This window comes from Somniosus microcephalus, chromosome 14 (genome assembly GCF_052327205.1).
Source record: "Somniosus microcephalus isolate GS21.2 chromosome 14, FLI_Smic_1.0, whole genome shotgun sequence".
Taxonomy (NCBI): domain Eukaryota; kingdom Metazoa; phylum Chordata; class Chondrichthyes; order Squaliformes; family Somniosidae; genus Somniosus; species Somniosus microcephalus.
Window position 1 is genome coordinate 75,667,187 of NC_141000.1, and position 22,146 is coordinate 75,689,332.

A 22,146-nucleotide genomic window follows, 5' to 3' on the forward strand; every position below is an offset into this window, starting at 1 on the left:
AATGCTGTTAATGTGTGGTGTAAAGTGAGAAGAGGAAGAGGTGAGTGTGTTTGGAATGAGACATGTTAATGTGTGCCCTTGTGATTGTATGCTGAAGGGTGTGATGGAGGGAAGGGAATTGTTGAAATTGATGGGGAAGGAGATGAAAGGAGTGTTGTCAAGTGTTGTTCGAGAGAGGCGAAAACCTGGATTCACCCCTGCTGCTTCTCTGTGAGATAATTGAACCTCTTCCTACACTGAGGCCAGACCCGGTCAGCCACCTCTGTCCAGATTTGATGGACAGTGGCCCTGGGAATGCTTCTACAGGTGCTGGGGAACAGTACCTCCCTCCTTGCCCTGACCACCTCCATGTGGACCTACCGGTAGTCCCAGCAGAATTGTGTGCACAGTGTTGGAACACAATCTCTCTTTAAGATGTGCATTCCTGCTTTAAATAGACCCACTGGAAATTGTGCGCAGAAAGTAGACAAGCTGCCTGTTTCCTGATGCAATCGGGCGTGGAGGGGGGGCTGGGGGAGGTGGGGGCTGCTCATTAATCATATTGAGATACGGTCTGGGAGTTAAAATTGCCCAGGCCTCACGCTGATGATGTCAGGGTAGCTTCCTGCTCACCCCGCCTTCCTCCGTTCACCTGATTCATGCCCTGAGTTAAAATTAATGTGAAGTGATTGGAAGTGAGAACTACTTTAGCAGCTCTGTGGGAACAGAAGAATAAATCGAGTGAAGTGCAAACTGTGCCAAGTATTTAATCAATCCCAGTAACAATGTTGTTCCTTCTTCTTTCTGTTTAGGTAGTTTAGATAAAAACGGAGAGCAAAAAGACTTTGTGGCAGAATTTGTTTTGCTGTTTTCTGTATTTGATGAAAGTGAGAGCTGGTATTATGAGAATAAAAAAAAGACTCCAATCAAAATGTATTCCATAAACGGATTTACAAATGGCAGTTTACCAGGTATGCACCACAAAGGTTATTTTAGGTCTGACAGAGAATGCTGAGATGCAGCTGCTGCAGATCCCAAGTATTTGGCATAAATGTCGAGGTTTAACTGAAATGGCTCTAACTCGTTAAGTGCTGCTCCAGTAGTAATGTAACAGTGGGCTGGCAGCCTGCTTACATCTTTCTAACGTTACAGAAGGGTGAACTTTGACACGAAGTAGATCACCATTGTGTAGATCACTGATTCATTTAGCTTTGGACTATACCGAGTCCAGGAACAAAAGGTGGGTTTCATTTTGTCCCTGGCAAACAGAACTATAGTATTTCACCTGATGTCTTTCTGGGTAAATACGCTAGAATTTCCGTGGGGGTTCTCCTGATCTCCCAGCATAACATCAGCAGAAGATTAGCGGAAACCTCGGAGATTTCGGATGGGGCTCAGCTGTGATGCTTTTCATAGTTAATAGCCTGCTGACACTTGAGGTGAAATTGGTCTTCGGCGATAGCGCAAAACTTCATTGGAAAAGAAAAAAGGCTGAGCCCCATCCTGCCCTCACGTGGTTCAATACTCATGTACTTTCCAGCAGAAGTTGCTAAACAACAATTGGCAGGTAAACTCTGAGGAGTTTTGCGCTATCCTCAAAAACCAATTTCACCCTCTCACTGTCTAGGCTTACAGATGGAGAATAACCATTTGGGTCAGGTGCTGGAGAACTGCTGGAGAACTAGAGGAACTATACCCAGCAGAAGTCAATGCATTCCTCCCTGCTTGAGTAGAGTAGGAGAGAAAATTGAGGACGGGGTGGGAAGAAAAAAACAGAAGAACTACAATGGAAATTAAAATCTGTCAGTTTCTAAAACAGGTGAAGTGTTGAAGATGAAAATTACCCCCAACATGCACCTGGCTAGCTTTTCAAAATAATAGCTTATTTTTGATGGTTCTGCATCTCCTCTTGCAATGGCAATCTTACATATATTAATATATATAACAAGCCTGAGGTATCTAGCCAACAGCTAGGGACTGTTTACAGGTTGTGTATTCTCTGCTTCACAAAGAAAACTAAATTTATTTCCCAGAAAGCAATTATAGAAGCCATTTTTAAATTGTTACAATCCATTACCAATTGGTCTCATAAATAAATAAATAAAATGGCTCCAATTTTCTGAGGCACACTCCCAGTGTAGTGGAGGTGGAGGAAAATTAGGGACAATGCCGAAATTCAGGGCCTCTACTCAGAAGAAGAGGCGTTGTCACTTTTAGATGAGGCCTGGGGCAGCTGGCACCTCCACCTGCCCCAAACATGGCCCATGATATCAATGGAGACAGGGCTGGTGGGAGTGCTTTCACCTGCTGAAATTCTTGCAGCTACTGCCTCCTTTCTGCTCTGCGATCTGGACAGTAGGAACCACCCCTTCCCCCATCTAGGTCATTGTATGTGGGGCCTAATGGTACCTCCAGGCCGGGGCTTTGAAATCAGCTGTTTCTCTAGGGGTTGCGCCAATCTTCCGCCAGTTAAAGTGGGAGATCGGGACAACCCCTACGAAATTCAAGGCCTCATTTTTCATTACCCAGTCTGTTGGTCGCAACTAGATAGGCAAAGCACCACTCCTGGAAGCAGGGAGCCATGTTGGCCATGTGCACCCTGCTGAGAAAGCTAGCAACAGTTTATTCCCAACTGACAGATCAGCTGTTCTTGCCAGGGGATTTCTCCCAGTATCACTGACATGCATTTGTGTCTCTGCCGCAAGTGTGAGAAACTTCCTGTCAGCACTTGACAGGCCTAGGTTTGAGATCAGCAATCCCATCAGCAATGCCTCAGGAGATCCACTAATGTGTATTTCTAAAATAAATTGTATATCTATGTCTAGACAGTGCTCGTAGCTGGGATAAACATTCATTTGCAGCAACAATCAGTGTAAAACCTTTGGCTGAAGAAGGCCAGGCTGAGGCTATATCTGATGGAGATGTGTTTCAATCCAGCACTAAGAGATACCATAAGAGGAAACCAAACATTACGAGATGGACTATCCCATACCTATGAATCTTTAATATTTATTGAAAACATTAGTACTAGAAAAATAATTTTAAGCTTTAAAGAATTGGCAAGTATTATGGTATTTTGGTGCTGTTGGCTGCAGTAGGCATCTAATCTCTATATTGTTTCTTTTGCAGAACTTGGTGCCTGTGCTCATACTGACATTAGCTGGCATTTGATTGGAATGAGCTTAGGTCCAGAAATCTTCTCTGTTCATTTTAATGGTCAAGTCCTGTTGCACAATAATCACAGAGTATCATCCATCGGCCTGACCCCAGGCTCATCTGTCACAGCTCAGATGTCTCCCACTCAAGTTGGAAAATGGCTGCTCTCTTCACAAGTGCAGCATCATCGCCAGGGTATGGACATTGAGAGATATTCAATGTTTTGAACTATATCTTTTATTGAAAGTAACACAATTTGTGGGACAACTAATTTTATGTTCATTGTAGTGAGGTATGTCACTGCGGGGGAATGATACATTTTCTAATTTTTGCACCCCTAGTTCAAGTGTACGAAAAATAAGAGAGTTTGAGAGGGAGGCAGGTGAGAGGGTTGTCCTATGAGGAGAGATTGTGTAGATTGGGCCTATACTCTCTGGAGTTTAGAAGAATGAGAGGTGATCTCATTGAAACATACAAGATTCTGAGGGGGATTGACAGGGTAGACGCTGAGAGGTTGTTTCCCCTGGCTGGAGTGTCTAGAACTAGGGGGCATAGTCTCAGGATAAGGGGTCGGCCATTTAAGACTGAGATAAGGAGGAATTTCTTCACTCAGAGGGTTGTGAATCTGTGGAATTCTCTGCCCCAAAGGGCTGTGGATGCTGAGTCGTTGAGCATATTCAAGGCTGAGATAGATAGATTTTTGGACTGTAGGGGAATCAAGGGATATGGGGATCGGGCAGGAAAATGAAGTTGAGGTCCAAAATCAGCCATGATCTTATTGAATGGCGAAGCAGGCTCGAAGGGCCATATGGTCTACTCCTGCTCTTAATTCTTACGTTTTTATGTTCTAGGAACTTGTAACTAGTTCCGAGGTCAACAGGCATGAACATGGCTATAACACTTTCAACTGTTCACACCGGCCAGGATTCTCCTGTCAGTACCCCCACACCCAGCAACCTCCTGCCCCAATGCTCCTATACCCCATCACCACAATCCCAGAGCCCCCCCACATCCTAAGACCACCCTCCCACTACTGTCACATCGAGCACCCCCTCTCAGCACATCCATACTCCAGAAACACCTGTTTGATCTTTAATTGACAGGAGGATTTGTTAAGAGCATTCAGTCTCTAATTGTCCTGAGCAAGGCTCACCAATTTTTTTTATATGACACTGATAAGGCCACATGTGTTGCCCATCCCTGCTTGCCCTGAAAAGGTGGTGGTGGGCCTTTTCCTTGAACCGCTGCTGTCTCTGTGGTAATGATTCTTCCATAATAGTGTTGGGTAGCAAATTCTAGGATTTTGACCCAGCGATGATGAAGGAACAGTGATAAATGTCAAAATCAGGGTACTGTATGACTTGGAAGGGAACTTGAAGATGATAGTATTCTCATAACATTGCTGATCTTCTCAGGTAGAGGTCATGGAGCTGGGAGGTGCTGTTGAAGTAAGCTGGTCAAGTTGCTACAGTGCATCCAATAAATACTGTAATACATACACAGTAACAGTGCTGAAATGGCTGGTCCAGTTAAATAGGCTTTTGGTCAGTGTGACCCCCCAGGATGTTTATGATGGGGTACTTGGTGATGGTGGTACTGCTGGTCAAAGATGGTCAAAGATGGTGATTGCTCGTTATTTCTGTAGTGCTTGATTACCTGCCACTTTTAGTTCAATCCTGGATGTTGACTAGGTCCTGCCATAGGCTTGCATGGGCTGATCTATTAATGGAGGAATTGTGACTGGAGCTGAACCCTGTGCAATCATCAGTGAACAGCCCCACTCCTGACTTTACGACAGAGGGAAAGTCATTGATGAAGCAGCTGAAGATGGTTAGGCTAAGGATTCTGCCCTGAGGGACTCCTGCAGTGATGTTCTGGGCTGCGATCATAGAACCAGAGAATAGTACAGCACAGAAGGAGGCCATTTGGTCCATCAAGTCTGCGCCAGCTCTTTCGAAGAGCAATCCAGTTAGTTCCACTCTCCAACTTCTTCCCCATATCCCTGCAATTTTTTTTATCCTTCCAAGTATTTATCCAATTCCCTTTTGAAGGCTACTATTGAACCTGTATCCCCCACCCTATCAGGCGTTGCAGTCCAAATCCTAACCACTCTTTGCATAAAAAAGGTTTTCCTCATGTCGCCTCTGGTTCCTTTGCCAATCACCTTAAATCTGTGCCTTCAGCCATTGGAAACAGTTTATCTTTATTTACTCTATCTAAACCCTTCATGATTTTAAACACCTCAATCAAATCTCCTCTTAGCCGTCTCTGCTCCAAGGAGAACAACTCCAGCTTCTCCATCTATCCACGTACCTGTAATTCCTCATTCCTGGAACCAGTCTAGTAAATCTCTTCTGTACCCTCTTCACGTCCTTCCTAAAGTGCGGTGCCCAGGATTGGACACACTACTCCAGCTGGGGCCGAACTAGTGTTTTATATAGGTTTAGCAAACTTCCTGGCTTTTGCACTCTCTGCCTCTATTTATAAAGCCCAGGATCCCATATGCTTTATTAACTGCTTGGTTAACCTGTCCTGCCACCTTCAAAGATTTATACATAAGCGCCCCCAGGTCTCTCTGTTCTTGCACCCCCTTTAAAATTGTCCCATTTAGCTTGTATTGTCTCTCCTCATTCTTCCTACCAAAATGTATCATCTCACACTTTTCTGCATTAAATTTTATCTGCCATTTTCCTACATTACAACAGTAACTACACTTCAAAATTTCTCCATTGGCAGTAAAGTGCTTTGAGACATCCGGTGGTCATGAAAGGCGCTATATAAATCCAAGTCTTTTTTCTTTTCTTTCATGTGTCTGCCCATTCCACCAGCGTATGTCCTCTTAAAGTATATTACTATCTTCCTTACTGTTTACTAGATTTCCAAGTTTCGTGTCATCTACAAATTTCAAAATTGTGTCCTGTACCCCCAAGTCCAAGTCATTAATGTATATCAAAAACAGCAGTGGTCCCAGCACTGAACCCTGGGGAACACCACTGTATACCTCCCTCAAGTTCGAAAAGCTGCCATTCACCACATCTCTGTTTTCTATCCCTTAGCCAAATATTGTATCCATGCTGCTACTGCTCCTTTTATCCCATGGGCTTCAATTTTTTTAATAAGCCTAATATGTGGTACTTTATCAAACGCCTTTTGAAAGTCCGTATACACAACATCAACTGCACTGCCCTCATCCACCCTCTCTGTTACCTCATCAAAAAACTCAATCAGGTTAGTCAAACACGTTTTGCCTTTAACAAATCCATGCTGGTTTCTCTTAATTAATCCACACTTGTCCAAGTGGCTGTTAATTTTCTCCCAGATTATTGTTTCTAAAAGCTTCCCCACCACCAACGTTAAACTGACTGGCCTGTAATTGCCAGGTTTATCCTTTTTTGAACAAGGGTGTAACATTTGCAAGCCTCCAGTCCTCTGACACCACCCCTGTATCTATGGAGGATCGGAAGATTGTGGCCAGCACCTCCACAATTTCTACCCTTAATTCCCTCAGCAACCGAGAATGTATCCTATCTGGACCGGTGACCTATGCACTTTAAGTACTGCCGGCCTTTCTAGTACCTCCTCTTTATCTATTTTTAACTCATTCAGTATCCCGACAACCTCCTGATTTACCATAGCTTTGGCAAAGTCCTCTTCCTTGGTAAACACCGATGATTGGCCGCTGGCAGCCACCACCATCTTCTGTGTGTCATGTATGACTCCAACCATTGACTGCCATTGACCTCAGTTTTACTAGGGCTCCTTGGTGCCATACTTGGTCAAATGCTACCTTGATGTCAAGAGCAGCTACTCTCACCTCTGGTATTCAGTTGCTTAAAATCTTATGTTTATACTGTACTCACCTTTCATTGAGCTCTCCCAGCTGTCTCCTAGGTAGATGGCTCTAGTTGGGAAGATTGGGCCTCTCACCCAGCACTGCTTTCAAGTATCTTTACCTTTCTCTCTGACCCTAACTGTTGCCGCCTCACTGCTCTTGCTTCATCCTCTGCTGCTTCTGCGACCCATCTCGGCCTCTTTCAAGCCTTTAGGCTGTCACTGGTTGCTAGCTGTTACCTATTCACTTTAAAGCATGTAATGTGCTTTTACAGAATTTGCCAATTGCATATCAAACCACAGGGCCCATTTACTGGTACTTCTGCATGCTTCCTAGCTACCTGCAACCTGGAACATCTTCCCCACCATTTTGCTGTGTATCCTAGACTATTTTTTAAAGTAAGAGATCAAATTTACTGCATAGTTAAATGAACATGTAATAATAAGCAAGATTTTAGTTTCCACACAAAAGTGGGCATAATCATAGAATTCAAACCCAAAAATATCACTAACACACCCGGTGTAATAAAATTGCAATTTCACTAATTCGATCACTGTCACTCAGTTGCCTTGACAATGTATTGGGATAGAACAGCATTGCCTGACTAAACGTGAGTAATGCTAAGGGAGATCTGTTGCCATGTATTAATGTATATGTACGTGTATGTGTTTATATTTATTGTAACATGGGGATAAACTGCTAACAAGGACAAAATGCCTCCTGGATATCTGGTAATCTGAAAAGCTAATGCATGGTCTTAATCATGGTCTTACCTTTCCTAATACCTTCTTCCCATTCAGTTGAGATGAGTAAATAAGCTTCAGTCTTTCTTGTGACATCTACACCAATGCCATTTTATGCTCAGCCAACAGGTGGTGTACTTGATGCAGTGCAAGATCACTGCTGTCTGTCTTTCCTCTTGTGAGATTAAATGATCTCCTGTCTGAACATTTAAATTACAACAATACAACAGTTGCATGAATAATCTTATTTTCTTGTAATCTGACATGAAACAGCTGGAGCATATGGATACCTCAACATAGAAAAATGCAACTCTGAGTCTCCGCTGAGCTATAGTTCAAGCAGACGGCCAGGAAAAATTCGCCAATACTTTATTGCAGCTGAAGAAATTTTGTGGGATTATGCTTCTGATATTCCAAGCTACATAGACAGGTAGCCTAATTTAGTCTGAAAATGAACCCAGTGAAAGACTGAAATGAATGATTTGTAGCTGTTCTTCCATGAGTTAATGTTGAAGTTTTTCTAATATTTTGCATGTTTTTTGTGTGCATATATGTGTTTAGCAAGGAGGAGTGGAGCAAGACTGCTAAAATATCATTCTTGTCACTTATAGCCTTTAAGTCTGAATTCACTATAGAAAGTAAGGATAAAAGTAATCTCTCCTTCCAGCTCCGTAACATTATCCATCTCCGCCCTTGCCTCAACTCATCTGCTGCTGAAACCTTCTTCCATGCCTTTGTTATCTCTAGACTTGACTATTCCAACACTCTCCAGGCCGGCTCCCACCCTCCACCCTCCATAAACTTGAGCTCATCCAAAACTCTGCTGCCCGTATCCTAACTCGCACCAAGTCCCGTTCACCCCATCACCCCTGTGCTCACTGACCTACATTTGCCTCCCTGTCCGGCAATGCCTCGATTTTAAAATTCTCATCCTTGTTTTCAAATCCCTCCATGGCCTTGCCCCTGCCTATCTCCGTAACCTCCTCCAGCCCTACAACCCTCCAAGATCTCTGCGCTCCTCCAATTCTGGCCACTTAAGCATTCCCGACTTTAATCACTCGACCATTGGTGGCCGTGCCTTCAGCTGCCTGAGCCCCAAGCTCTGGAATTCCCTCCCTGAGCCTCTCCGCCTCTCTACCTCGCTCTCCTCCTTTAAGACACTCTTTGACCAAGTTTTTGGTCCTAATACCTCCTTATGTGGCTCGATGTCAAATTTTGTTTGATAAAGGCTTCTGTGAAGTGCCTTGGGATGTTTTACTACATTAAAGGTGCTTTATAAATGCAAGTTGTTGTTGTAATGGGCATTGGGGCCTTAATTTGTCTCAACATTCTACGGCCATATTCCTGTAGACTTTAATTTTTTCTTTTATTTTTGCTGATGCCTTTTCTGTACATTTTCCTATACAAACACCTACGTGAAGACACACCTAGACGAGTATGTAACTAAATAAACTTTTACAAACCACTGTTTTTGTGAAAAATTGTAGGTGAACATTTTTTTTGCAAAATAAGAGCATAAATCACATTGAAACACATTACGTCACTTGAGAACAATAACACTGTGTTGGAAGTGATTGCTGGCTCTTCATGGTCTTTCTTCACAAACAGAAAAAAAGTGGCTGAAGTTTATGTGCAGAATCACCAAGAAAAGGCAGCAAGAACGTACTGTGTATATATATATATATAGTTCTAATGTAGTTTAGGGCCTAGCACAAGAGGAATGATATTGAAGTTTGCTGATGATATCAAGTTAGGGGGTTTGCTAAACTATGAGGAAGGCGGCAAGACACAGACAAGTTATCAGAGTGAGCAGATAGGTGGCACATGCAGTTTACTGCACAGCAATGTGAGGTAGAATATTTGGGGGTCAAGACAGTGAACGGAACTATACATAACTAAACAGCAAGATTCTTAATAGAGTGAACGAACAGAGAAATCAAGCAATACAGGTACAGTGACTTTTAAAGGTGGGAGTGCAATTGAAAAAAATACCATAAAAGGCAAATGGAATTCTGGGTTTTACACATGGGGCATTGAGTATACAAGTGAGGAAGCACTGCTGGAATTGAACATGCTCATCAGTCTCCCATAGCATTGCACACAGGAAGTCAAGACCAAGGACACTTTTCAGGTCAAACAGGGTTAGAAGGCAAGGAGATAATTGAAAGACAGGTGGGGGGGGAGAGGAGTCAGCTGGGAAGGGTTGAAGGAAAGGCTGGAGGTGGGGAGGGAGACTGGGGATGGGGTGAGGGAGAGGGGAGCGGGGGAGGGGAGAGGAGAGGGAGAGTTTTGAGGGTGGAAGTGCCAAAGGGTGAGGAGAATGGAGAGACGGCAGGGGAAAGTGGTAGGAGGAGAGGAGAGGACAGGGGCGAAATGAGGGTAGGGGAGAGAGGTAGAGGAAGGCAGAGGAAGGGAGACGGGGAGATGAAGAGGCAGGGGGAAGCAGGAGAAGGGGGAGGCATAGAAGACAGAACGGACGGGGAGCTGGGGAGAGGAAGGGAGAGGAAGTAAAGGAGTTGGATGAGTCGGGGGGAGGAGGCGGGTTGGGGAAAGGGCAGGCGGAGAGGGGGAGTTTGTCTCAGTGGGGGTTATCTGACTGCAAGTGTTGCCTTGGGGTGACCAGGAAGTTCAGTGTTGGGGAGGGGGGTGGAATGCGGGTGCCCAGCTGTTTTTTTGGTCTCATTAGGAATGTGGGAACACCATTACATTTTTGCCTTCGATGGGAGGGGGCGCTGACTCATTTCTGGCTCCAGTGGAGTAGTCCATTGCTGGGTTCTGTCTCAATTGCAGGTCACAGATGAACTATTCCTCAAAAGTGGGGTGGTATCAACAGATGTATTCTAGCTGCTTGGGTGTGTTTGGCGAGCGATTTCAACTTCAGAGCAGGGAGGTTCTGTTGGTGGGTGATTTCTGCCTCTTCAGGTCTGTGTCTCCGTGAGGGGGAATCTATGCCTTAGCCACCGATGTTTGCTTTCAGTTTGATTGGTTGGTTATTTAATTGCTCTCTCCAGGTTATAGAAGGTGCCAGTGTGACAAAATGCAGAACAAATAATCTCTCTCTAACAGAGTCATCCCAGATAGACAGGCCTACACTCACGCAAGTGAGTAGAAATTAATGTTAATAACAGCTTGCCACACATCATAACATGAAAAAATACAGCTTCAACTGAACATAGAATAAGCACCTGGAGAGATCAATTAAATAACCGACCAATCAAACATTATTATCTGAAACCCTTTCCCCCTATCTTTATCTTTAATTCTCCTTTTATTGCCCTTAGCAATTTTAAATCCAAATATTTGGATCAAGGACCAAACCGCATTGGCAAAATATATAAAAAGGCAGTTTATGTAGAATACACAGATGAAACTTTCACTGAGCGTAAAATAACAGAAGAAGAAGAAGCAGTCGCCATTTTAGAAGACAGAATTGGGGCTCCTGTTATAAGAGCTGAAGTCAGAGATACAATTCAGGTACTCAATTTAAATATAATTACACCTTTAATTAACTATTGCCTTGGATGTTAACAAAGATCAACTTTTTTGTGTGGTATGTTTGGATTGTTTTTGGAAATGCAACCTTCAAAAGTAAAATAAAATGCACATTCATACCTGTGTCCACATCATAGGCAGAATGTCCCATTTAACTACATAATCCTGCAAAAAATATGTAGAATTAAGAGAATCAATCTATTGTTCCATTTCTTTAGTTCAAAAATTCACAATTCTCTCTCTTTTTCTCTCTTTCTTTCTCCTTTTGTCTTTTTCTTTTTGTCTTTCTCTTTCTATCTGTCTCTCTCAGCTAGTATTTGTAAATTGAAGGAAAACAGTATTGTGTACTGAAACAACTGAAAGCTATAGGCCTAGAAATTCGGTATAGCCGCATTTGGGGCGCTCGTCCTGGCGATGCGCAAAGTTTAGCGCCAGGAGCAATTTAGCGCCACCTAGCGCGATATTGGGTTGCAGCGCCCCTAAAGGTGATTGCGGCGCTAAATCAGGCGCTGCACGCTACTCTTAAGACGCTAACCCGGCGGCGCAACCCAATTTCACGGCAGCGGGGCGCAGCGAAGGTGCTGTCAATAATCACTTTCCCTGAGACACATTGGCGCCGGCCAGCTCTTAAAGGGGCAGGTCAATTGGCATCACCAGACACACTCACTGCCTTGTAGGCCTTCCAAGCGGTGGGAGCCTACCTGTGGCACACCAGCCTAGCAAGACATGGAAAGGGTGAGGCAGAGGGCAGAACGCCTCACTGATGGGGCATTGGATGCTTTGGTTGGCGCAGTGGAATCAAGGCCAAGGAAGATGGTCGGAATGTGATTTATGTTTTGGACAGTCTCCCGGCTGTGAGAGGCAGCTATGTGTCAGTGTATTAGTTTTGCTTTCTGTTGCCATAGCTTTCTCATGTTTGAAGGAACCACATTTTGTGTAATGAAACACTTTCTTCATTTACAATGGCCATGCCTGCTATTTACATGCATCTTGCCCTTCACAGGCTTGGGGGTATCAGACCGGTTCCATTCCTGTTCTTGGAATGGCAGCAAGCATTCCGTGAGAGGGGCCTAGAAGCTACTTCTGATCAGCCTCTGACGCGCAGCCTGAGAAGAGCCGCTCGCGTAGAAGTTCAGGCCAGCAGGCATCTTCTCAGCCACCGACAGAGATGTCCTGCACCTTATCTGAGGCTGCAGATCTGGCTGAAGCAGCTGGCACAGCTCAGTCACCACCTCCTTTCTAAATCGCAGCCTTCTGACACACTGCTCCTCCGGCATGTTCATGTAGGAAAACTGCTGTCGAAAAACCCTGCCAGCGTAAGGTCTGCTGTGGCGACGTCTGTTGGCCCTCCTCCATCTGGCCATGCCAGCCCCCCTCTCCCAGCGTCTCAGTGCCCTTTCCAGATGATTCAGCAGCAGGATGTTCCCCTCCAATGCAGCCCCCATAATAAGTGCCCACAAGAAGGTTCCCCGTTGTCAAGGCTCACCAACAGCAAGGTGATGGTCAGAAGGCTGAAGATCGTCTGCCTGCGCTGGCTCAGTGGTCAAATGGCTCTCAGTGTGCAGCTCAGCAACTCTTTGTAGCTCTCGAGGAAGTTGTGCTCCAAAAATGGCTGCCGCTTTTAAGCCACACCAGTCCCCTTTAAATAACACTCCTCCAGTCCGAGAGCGACTTGGTAAGGTTCCAGGTAAGCTGTCACTATTAGCGCCAGGTGCTACGGAGGGGGGCGCCACTGAATTTCCGGTCCGGGGCGCCAAAAAGGCGTTGCATACTCAAATGACGTCATAATCAGCCTGCGCCCGTGAGCGGGCACTAAGATTTAGCGCCGGCGCTAAATGCATGCTCAATATGGGGCGAGGCGCTAGGCGCCCTGCGCCTGCCCGGAAATTGGCTAGCGCCCCACTTCTCGGCCTCTTTAGGCGTTAATCGGTGGCGCAACCAACCGAATTTCTCCCCCATAGCCTCCAGTCAAATTTACTGCTCCATTTTGAATATTTTATGTTTCAGATTTTCTTCGCTTTTTAAACCCTTTCTGTCATACCAGCCATGAAGTTGATATAAAGAGCCCCGATGTCCACATGGGTACCATTTTTGTCACCTTGCATTCAGGGAATCCTGCCACCTTATGAAAGCTCCCAACTACAGCAGTAACATCTTTAACACACATTTGTACCGCAGAAGGACAGACAAGGCCCTGGTTTTAATATTTCATTTTATGATCAGCTCCTCCAACAGTGTAACACTCCCTCAGTAAAGAAAAAACTTGCATTTATATAGCGCCTTTACTGTACTGAAGTGTCGGCCTAGATCATGGGGGTGAATTTCCACAAGGGTTCTCCTGATCATCCTCCATAAAAGAAAAATAACTAACCCAGGCTGATACTATGCTGGCCATCCAGGATAAGGCTGCATCAGGTACACAGTTTTGAATGAATATTTTGAAGTTTGAGAGGTGGCACTGGCAGGAGGGTTGGTAAGCAGAGGACACAGCTTTAAGATATTTGGCAAAAGAACCAAAGGGGAGATGAGGAGAATTTTTTTTTATGCAGCGAGTTGTTTTAATCAGGAATGCACTGCCTTGAAAGGGTGGTGGAAGTAGATGAAATAGTAACTTTTGAAAGGCAATTGGATATATACTTGAAAAGGAAAGATTTGCATGGTTATGGGGAAAGAGCAGGGGAGTGGGACTTATTAGATAGCTCTTTCAAAGAGCTGGCACAGGCACGATGAGCCAAATGGCCGCCTCTTGTGCTGTAAGATTCTATGGCCTTGAAATCGGATAAGGCCCAAAAACGGGCGTGGGGATCATGATGCAAACTTCATGCTGCCTGCTGATTAGCATGGTTGTAGCGTTCAGCCCAGTGTTGAATGTGCTGCTGAGTGGCTGAATGCTCAGCAGGGGGCCCAAGTTCGTGCGAGGCTAGCTCCAACTAAAGCTAGCCTGCACCACTTAAAGGCAATCAGCACTTCTTAAAGGGGAGGTGCCTTCTGCCTACAACAGGTGATTGAAGTGGCCGGGAAGACAGTGGGCAACAAAGTTCTAATAATGGCATAACAGAGGAGAGAGCGGCACCTAAGTTCTCCGATGCAGCACTGGAGGCCTTGGTCCAGGAGGTCAACTCCAGGAGAGAGGTCCTCTTTCCACAGGGGGCCAGGAGGCCCTCCAGGCAACAGACCAGACTGCAGTGGGAGCAGATAGCAACTGTGGTAAATGCCAGCGGTGTAGCCCCGAGGACCTGAACTCAGTGCAGGAAGAAGTTTAATGAGGTGGTGCAGTCTGCAACTGGGCCTTCTAGGCAGAGCTTCGAGGTCATCCTGCAAGGCCATCAGCAGTGTTCCCCACGGAACATCAGCAGCCTTCCACCAGCTATGCTGCAGCCACTGGGGTAGCACTGCGCAGGAACAGTAGGATAGGCAAAGGCACACACAAGATAGTCACTAAGGGAATGCATAAGTGTGATTAGTTGATTCTTTGATGAATAGATGTATAAAGTTGAATTGGAATTTTTGCTTTGTGGTGGCTTTTATTTCAGCATTGTGACCAAGAGGATGCTGTGATAGTAACAAAGAGAAGGTAAGGTGTGGGACTAATGTTGAATGGGGAATTGGGGTTGCGTTCCCTGGTACCACAGGCGGATAATTCGATCCCGGATATCCCGGACAGAAAGGGGCTGTCTGGGTTGCCTCCATCCTTCCGCTTCGTCCTCCTCTTCTGCTTCCTCCTCCTCCTCCTGTTCTTGCACCTGAGCTGGTGGCCCTATCCCTGGTGGCAAGCACTGTGCCCTCATGGTGGCCAGGTTGTGGAGAATACAACAGACCATAACGTGTCGGGACACAGGCTCCTGTGAATACTGTAGCGGTCCAGACAATGGAACCGTTGCTTCAGCACCCCAGTAGTCTGCTTTGTGATGTTTCGTGTGGCAACATGGCTCTCGTTGTATGAATGCTGGCCACGTGTGGTAGGGTTGCGGAGCGGAGTCATGAGCCAGGTGGTCAAGGGATAGCTCTTATCAGCCAGTAGCCACCCTCTGGTTTAACTTGGTGGCTCAAAGACTGACAGAACAACGGACTGGCACAGAATTAAAGCATCATGATGTTCCTCATCATGTTCTGAGCATGGTCACACTCCAACTGCTCATTCAGCGAGTGGTAACCTTTGCAGTACATCTCAGCATTTAGACACAGTACCTGCAAAGCCACATGCGTGCAGTCAATGGTGCCCTGCACCATGGGGATGTCCGCTATCCTGGCAAAGCCATCTGCACACTCCGCCTGCTTCTCTCTGGTCAGAGAGAAGGCAATGAGGTCCCCTCTCCTGGCATAAAGAGCGTCTGTCACCTCTCTTATGCAGCAGTGGATGACGAACTGGGAGATCTTACACATGTCGTCTGCTCAAGCCTGGAAGGATCCCAACGTGAAGAAATTCAGGGCTACGGTCACCTTCACAGCCACTGGCAGTGCTGTCCTTGCCCTGGAGTGAGGCTGCAGGTCTGGGTGCAAGAAGTGGCAGAGTTCTGTGAGCACCTCCTTTGTAAAGCACAGACTCCTCACACACTGCTCCTGGCTCAGGTTGAGGTAAGAGAATTGCTCTTGGAAGACCCTAGGTGGGTAAGGCTTCCCACTGAGAGCCCCCCTTCTCCCTCGGCAAGCAGCTTGTCCTCTTCTTTGCTGCCTTTGCTCCATCTCCCTGTCATGCTGCAGGCCAAGGGGATAACATCAGAACATAAGAACATAAGACGTAGGAGCAGGAGTAGGTCATTTGGCCCCTCGAACCTGCTCCGCCATTCAATAAGATCATGGCTGATGTGATCTTGGCCTCAACTCCACTTCCCCGCCCGCTCCCCATAACCCTTGACTCCCTTATCATTCAAAAATCTGTCTAGCACCACCTTAAATATATTCAATGACCCAGCCTCCACAGCTCTCTGGGGAAGAGAATTCCAAAGATTCACGACCCTCTGAGAGAAGAAATTCCTCCTCTTCCGATTTAAAAGGGTTTCCCCTTATTCTGAAATTATGCCCCCTAGTTCTAGATTCCCCCACGAGGGGAAACACCCTCTCTGCATCTACCCTGTCGAGCCCCTTCAGAATCTTATATGTTTCAATAAGATTCCCTCTCGTTCTTCTAAACTCCAATGAGTATAGGCCCAACCTGCTCAACCTTTCTTCATAAGCCACCCCTTCAACTCCGGGATCAACCTCGTGAACCTTCTCTGAACTGCCTCCAATGCAAGTATATTCTTCCTTAAATAAGGAGACCAAAACTGTATGCAGTACTCCAGGTGTGGTCTCACCAACGCCCTGTACAGTTGTAACAGGACTTCCCTGCTTTTATACTCCATTCCCTTTGCAATAAAGGTGAACATTCCATTTGCCTTCCTAAATACTTGCTGTACCTGCATGCTAACTTTTTGTGATTCATGTACAAGGACCCCCAGATCCCTCTATACCTCAGCATTTTGTAATTTCACCATTGAAATAATAATTTGCTTTTTTATTTTTCCTACCAAAGTGGATAACCTTGCATTTTCCCACATTAACCTCCATCTGCCAGATTTTTGCCCACTCACTTAGCCTATCTATATCCCTTTGGAGATTCTTTGCTTTCCCACCTATCTTTGTACCATCAGCAAATTTGGCTACATTACACTCGGTCCCTTCATCCAAGTCATTAACATAGATTGTAAATAGTTGAAGCCCCAGCACTGACCCCTGCGGCACCCCACTAGTTACAGTTTGCCAACCTGAAAATGACCCATTTATCTCGACTCACTGTTTTCTGTTAGTTAGCCAATCCTCTATCCATGCTAATATATTACCCCCAATTCCGTGAGCTCTTATCTTGTGTAGTAACCTTTTATGTGGCACCTTATCGAATGCCTTCTGGAAATCCAAATACACGTCATCTACTGGTTCCCCTTTATCCACCCTGCTCGTTACATCCTTAAAGAATTCCAGCAAATTTGTTTCATAAAATCATGCTGACTCTGCTTGACTATATTATGATTTTCTAAATGTCCTGCTACCACTTCCTTAATGATGAACTCCAGCATTTTCCCAATGACAGATGTTAGGCTAACTGGTCGATAGTTGCCTGCTTTCCGTCTCCCTTCTTTCTTAAATAGGGGTGTTACATTTGCAGTTTTCCAGTCCACTGGAACCTCTCCAGAATCCAGGGAATTTTGGTAGATTACAACCAATGCATCCACTATCTGCACCCACCTCTTTTAAGACTCTAGGATGCAGGCCATCGGGTCCAGGGGACTTGTCCACCTTTAGTCCCATTAGTTTGCCTAGTACTTTCTCTCTAGTGATAGTGATTGTTTTAAGTCCCCCCCCCCCCCATCCCAATAGCCCCTTGAATATCCATTATTGGGATGCTTTTAGTGTCTTCTACCATGAAGCCCGATACAAAATATTTGTTCAAAGTCTCCGCCATTTCCCTGTTTCCCATTATTAATCCCCAGACTCATCCGCTAGGGGACCAACATTTACTTTAGCTACTCTCTTCCTTTTTATATACCTGTAGAAATATAGAAACATAGAAGATAGGAGCAGTAGTAGGCCATTCAGCCCTTCAAGCCTGCTCCGCCATTCAATGAGATCATGACTGATCATCCAAATTCAGTACTCTGTCCCTGCTTTCTCCCCATATCCCTTGATCCCCTTAGCCTTAAGAACTATATCTAACTCCTTCTTGAATATATTTAATGATTTGGCCTCAACTGCCTTCTGTGGTAGAGAATTCAACAGGTTCACCACTCTCTGGGTGAAGAAATTCCTCCTCATGTCAGTCCTAAATGGCTTACCCCTTATCCCTAGACTGTGACCCATGGTTCTGGACCCACCCGCCATCGGGAACATCCTTCCTGCATCTAGCCTGTCTAGTCCTGTTAGAATTTTTTAAGTTTCAATGAGATCCCCTCTCATTCTTCTAAACTCTGACGAATATAAGCCTAATTGACCCAATCTCTCTTCATACGTCATCCCTGCCATTCCAGGTATCAGTCTGTTTTTATATTTCTTGCTAGCTTACTCTCATAAGCTATCTTTTCTTTATCATTTTTTTAGTCATCCTTCACTGGTTTTTAAAAATGTCCCAATCCTCTAGCCTTCCACTATTCTTCGCAACATTGTATGCTTTTGTTTCAATTCGATACCATCCTTTACTTCCTTAGTTAGCCACGGATGGTTCACCCTTCTCTTAGAGTCTTTCTTTCTCACTGGAATATATCTTTGCTGAGAGTTATGAAATATCTCCTTAAATGTTTGCCACTGCTTTTCTACAGTCTTACCCTGTAATATATTTTCCCAGTCCACTTTAACCAAGTCTGCCTTCATACCTTTGTAATTACCAACTAGAGCATCCATGACTGGGAGCAAGTGGTCTGACCAGAACACTTGAAGTCAGAACCAAGGCCTTCTCCACTTGCAGCACCACTCCTTGTCACCTCAGCAAATTTAAACAACTCTAGAAAGCTCCAAACACTTCCACAAACTTACACAGAACCAGCAGAAATCAGAAAGCAAGTTACCTGAAAGTTGGTAATGATCCCTTTAAATAGCGCTGGTGAGGGGTTTTTCTTGCTGCTGAACATAGCAAGGTTAACACAGGGCGTTAGTTCCAGCGATGATGACGAAAATGGCAGCGCAGGAGTCAAATCAGCGTTGCACGCTGATTGACATCACGATCTGCCTACTTACCATACTTCCAGCGCACATCTGCCCAACTGCCCTCATCAAGATGGCATCCGGCGCAGCCTGCATCAGAAGTATGCGCACGCTGCTCAGACGCTATTTTGGACCCAATTCGGCACCCGTTGCACCCCAACAACAGGTGCTACACAACCATATTTTTAGCCCTATAATTCTATGAAGTGGGGGCAGATATGATTAGTAATACAAAGATTTCACCTCATCACAGCTGATAGCACAGCATATACCTCTGGTTACAAGCATACTAAGGTATCTTGGAAGATACTATAACAGTTAACAATTTATTTTAATTATTGCCCCTTTTTCCTGTTTGCAGGTATTTTTTAAGAATATGGCTAGTCGACCCTACAGCATCTATCCTCATGGTATAACCGTCAATAAGAAGAATGAAGGTACTAATTACCCTGGGAACTCCACAGGTAAAATGACTTTATTTAAATTCTTTATGACATAATTATTTGGAATTAATATTCTCAAAGACTTTAAGTTGATATATATTGTTACACTGCAGTGTATTGTGCTACAGCCACATTCTGGGAACAGTGTTGTTTGGCCTGTCAACTACAGTCAATGCTGAAAGTCCTTCAAATTAATTTTATGGCCAATTTAAAAAAACATTTTTTTCCAATTTTTTTTCCAAGTTTTATTTTTAGTCTAAAATATGGAGCAAATCAGCGAGGGGGAAATGGACCCTAAAGAAGCCAGGTAAATTCAGAAAAATACAGTTTAAAAAAAAACTTTTACTTTGAACATTGCTAAAACTCAAGAAAACAAACAAGGGACTTTAAAACATGTACAGTCAAGCTAAATAACAACCCACAATTATTTTCACATTTCACAGACACCATTTTTATAAGGTTCATTGTCAGATTCTCAACTAAACCCTAGTTAGTTTTAAAAAAAATAAAATTAAAGGACTATGTTTGGTGTTGGGCTTGACTCAGGAGTAACACCCTTGCCTCTAAGTCATTGGTTGAAGTCTCACTCCAGAGACTTGACCACATAATCTAGGCTGACATTCCAGTGTAATACTGAAGGACGTGGCTATAAAACCCTGTCTGCCCTCTCGGGTGGATATATAACATTGTTCGAAGAGCAGGCCAACATTTATCCCTCAAACAACATCACCAAAACAGATTATCTGGTCATTGTCTCACTGCTGTTTGTGAGATATTGCAAATTGCTTGCCACAGTTCCCGCATTACAACAGTGAATTCACTCCAAAAGTACTTCTTTTGTTGTGAAGTGTATCGAAACATCCCAAGTCACGAAAGGTGTCTTCTTTCTTTATGTTTAGTGTATGACTCCAGGCACTTAGCTGCCACTACGATAGTGGGATATTTTAAATAGTTGCCACCTTCCACACCAGTGCTTCCGACATGTCTTCCTTTTTCCTCAACCGAGGATTCCCCTCTACTGTGGTTGACACGGCCCTCAACCGTGTCCGTTCTATCTCCCGCACTTCTGCCCTCATCCCTGCCCCTCCCTCCCAGAACCACGATAGGGTTCCCCTTGTCCTCACCTTTCACCCCACCAGCCTCCACATTCAACAGATCATCCTCCGCCATTTCTGCCACCTCCAAAGTGATCCCACCACCAAACGCATCTTCCCCTCCCCTCCCCTTTCAGCATTCCGTAGGGACCGCTCCCTCCGAGACACCCTATCCACTCCTCTATCACCCCCAGCACCCCTTCCCCTTCGCCTGGCACCTTCCCGTGCAAGCGCAGGAGATGTAACACCTGCCCTTATACCTCCCCCCTTCCCACTGTCCAGGACCCCAAACACCCCTTCCAGGCGAAACAGCAATTTACTTGTACTTCTTGCAATCTAGTATACTGTATTCGCTGCTCACGATGCGGTCTCCTCTACATTGGGGAGACCAAACGCAGATTGGGTGACCGCTTTGCGGAACACCTCCGTTCAGTCCGTAAGGGTGACCCCCGAGCTTCCGGTTGCCTGTCATTTTAATTCACCGCCCCATTCCCACTCGGACCTCACCATCCTCGGCCTCTTGCATTGTTCCACGGAAGCTCAACGTAAACTCGAGGAACAGCACCTCATCTTCCGATTAGGCACTTTACAGCCTTCCGGACTCAATATCGAGTTCAACAATTTCAGATCATAACCTCGGCCCCTATTACATTTTTACTTCTATTTTTTATCCACACCTTTGTTTTGGCTTCCCCCCCGCCCCCCTCTTAATGTCTCTTCTCTTTTGTTCTCTCCCAGCCTGGCCTCTTAATCTATTTCATTCCCTGTGCCTCTTTAGTCTTGACAAAGGGTTTTGACCTGAAACGTTGACTGTAATTTCTCTCCACGGATGTTGCCTGGCCTGCTGAGTTTTTCCAGCATTTTCTGTTGTTATTTTAAACAAATCCAAGTTGCACAGCCTCCATTTCTGTTTGTGCCGAAAAGCAGGTCTACAGATACAGTTGTATCACATCAGTGACCTCAGCATGGTACATACATCACGTAACCTGTGTGCTGATGTCACCGATCCAATTTGCATGCATCTCCAGACCTGATTTTAGGTAAGAAAACAATGGGAAATGTTTTTCCTTCAAATCCAGGAGGAATTTTTTTTTTTTACCAATTCACTCCCTCCCCGCTTTCCAGAAGAAGTTCAGAAATTTATGAAAACCCTGTTTGGAGTTAAACGTAGGGTTAGGTTGTCTTTTAGGTGAGCCATGTCATCCTTAAGGTAAGGCTCACTTCTTGGCTGGTTTAGCTTCTAGTGGAGTAATTTCTGTAATGTGAAAATAGTAGCAGCATCATACCTTTGCACCCCAATCAGCAATCCACTGTTTCTCTGCCCCACACCTCCAGCACTGTGATAGTTAAATGGCAGTGATTGAATTTAACTTTTGACTTCAGCCCAGGCTCCTGCTGCTGATTTGAAATAGGAACATAGGAACCGGAGTAGGCCATTGAGCTCCTCGAGCTTGTTCCACCGTTCAATGAGATCATGGCTGATCTGCAAACTAACTCCATGTACCCGCCTTTGCCCCATATTCCTTAATACCTTTGGTTAACAGAAATCTATCAATCTCAGATTTAAAATTAACAATTGATCTAGCATCAGTTGCCATTTGCGGAAGAGAGTTCCAAACTTTTACCACCCTTTGTGTGTAGAAGTGTTCCCTGAAAGGTCTGGCTCTAGTTTTTAGACTATGCCCCCTAGTCCTAGAATCCCCAACCAGCGGAAATAGTTTCTCTCTATCTACCCT

General features: G+C 45.0%; 1 protein-coding gene across 1 annotated transcript in view; it reads left to right on the plus strand.

Moving 5' to 3' along the window:
- f5 (coagulation factor V) overlaps nt 1-22,146 on the plus strand; it is a 130,503-nt gene that overhangs the window by 14,452 nt on the left and 93,905 nt on the right. The window contains exons 5-9 of the mRNA XM_086006708.1: nt 792-950; nt 3,109-3,330; nt 7,984-8,140; nt 10,992-11,184; nt 19,235-19,337. Of these exons, the coding sequence (XP_085862834.1) occupies nt 792-950; nt 3,109-3,330; nt 7,984-8,140; nt 10,992-11,184; nt 19,235-19,337 (834 nt within the window). The remainder of the gene's footprint in view (nt 1-791; nt 951-3,108; nt 3,331-7,983; nt 8,141-10,991; nt 11,185-19,234; nt 19,338-22,146) is intronic.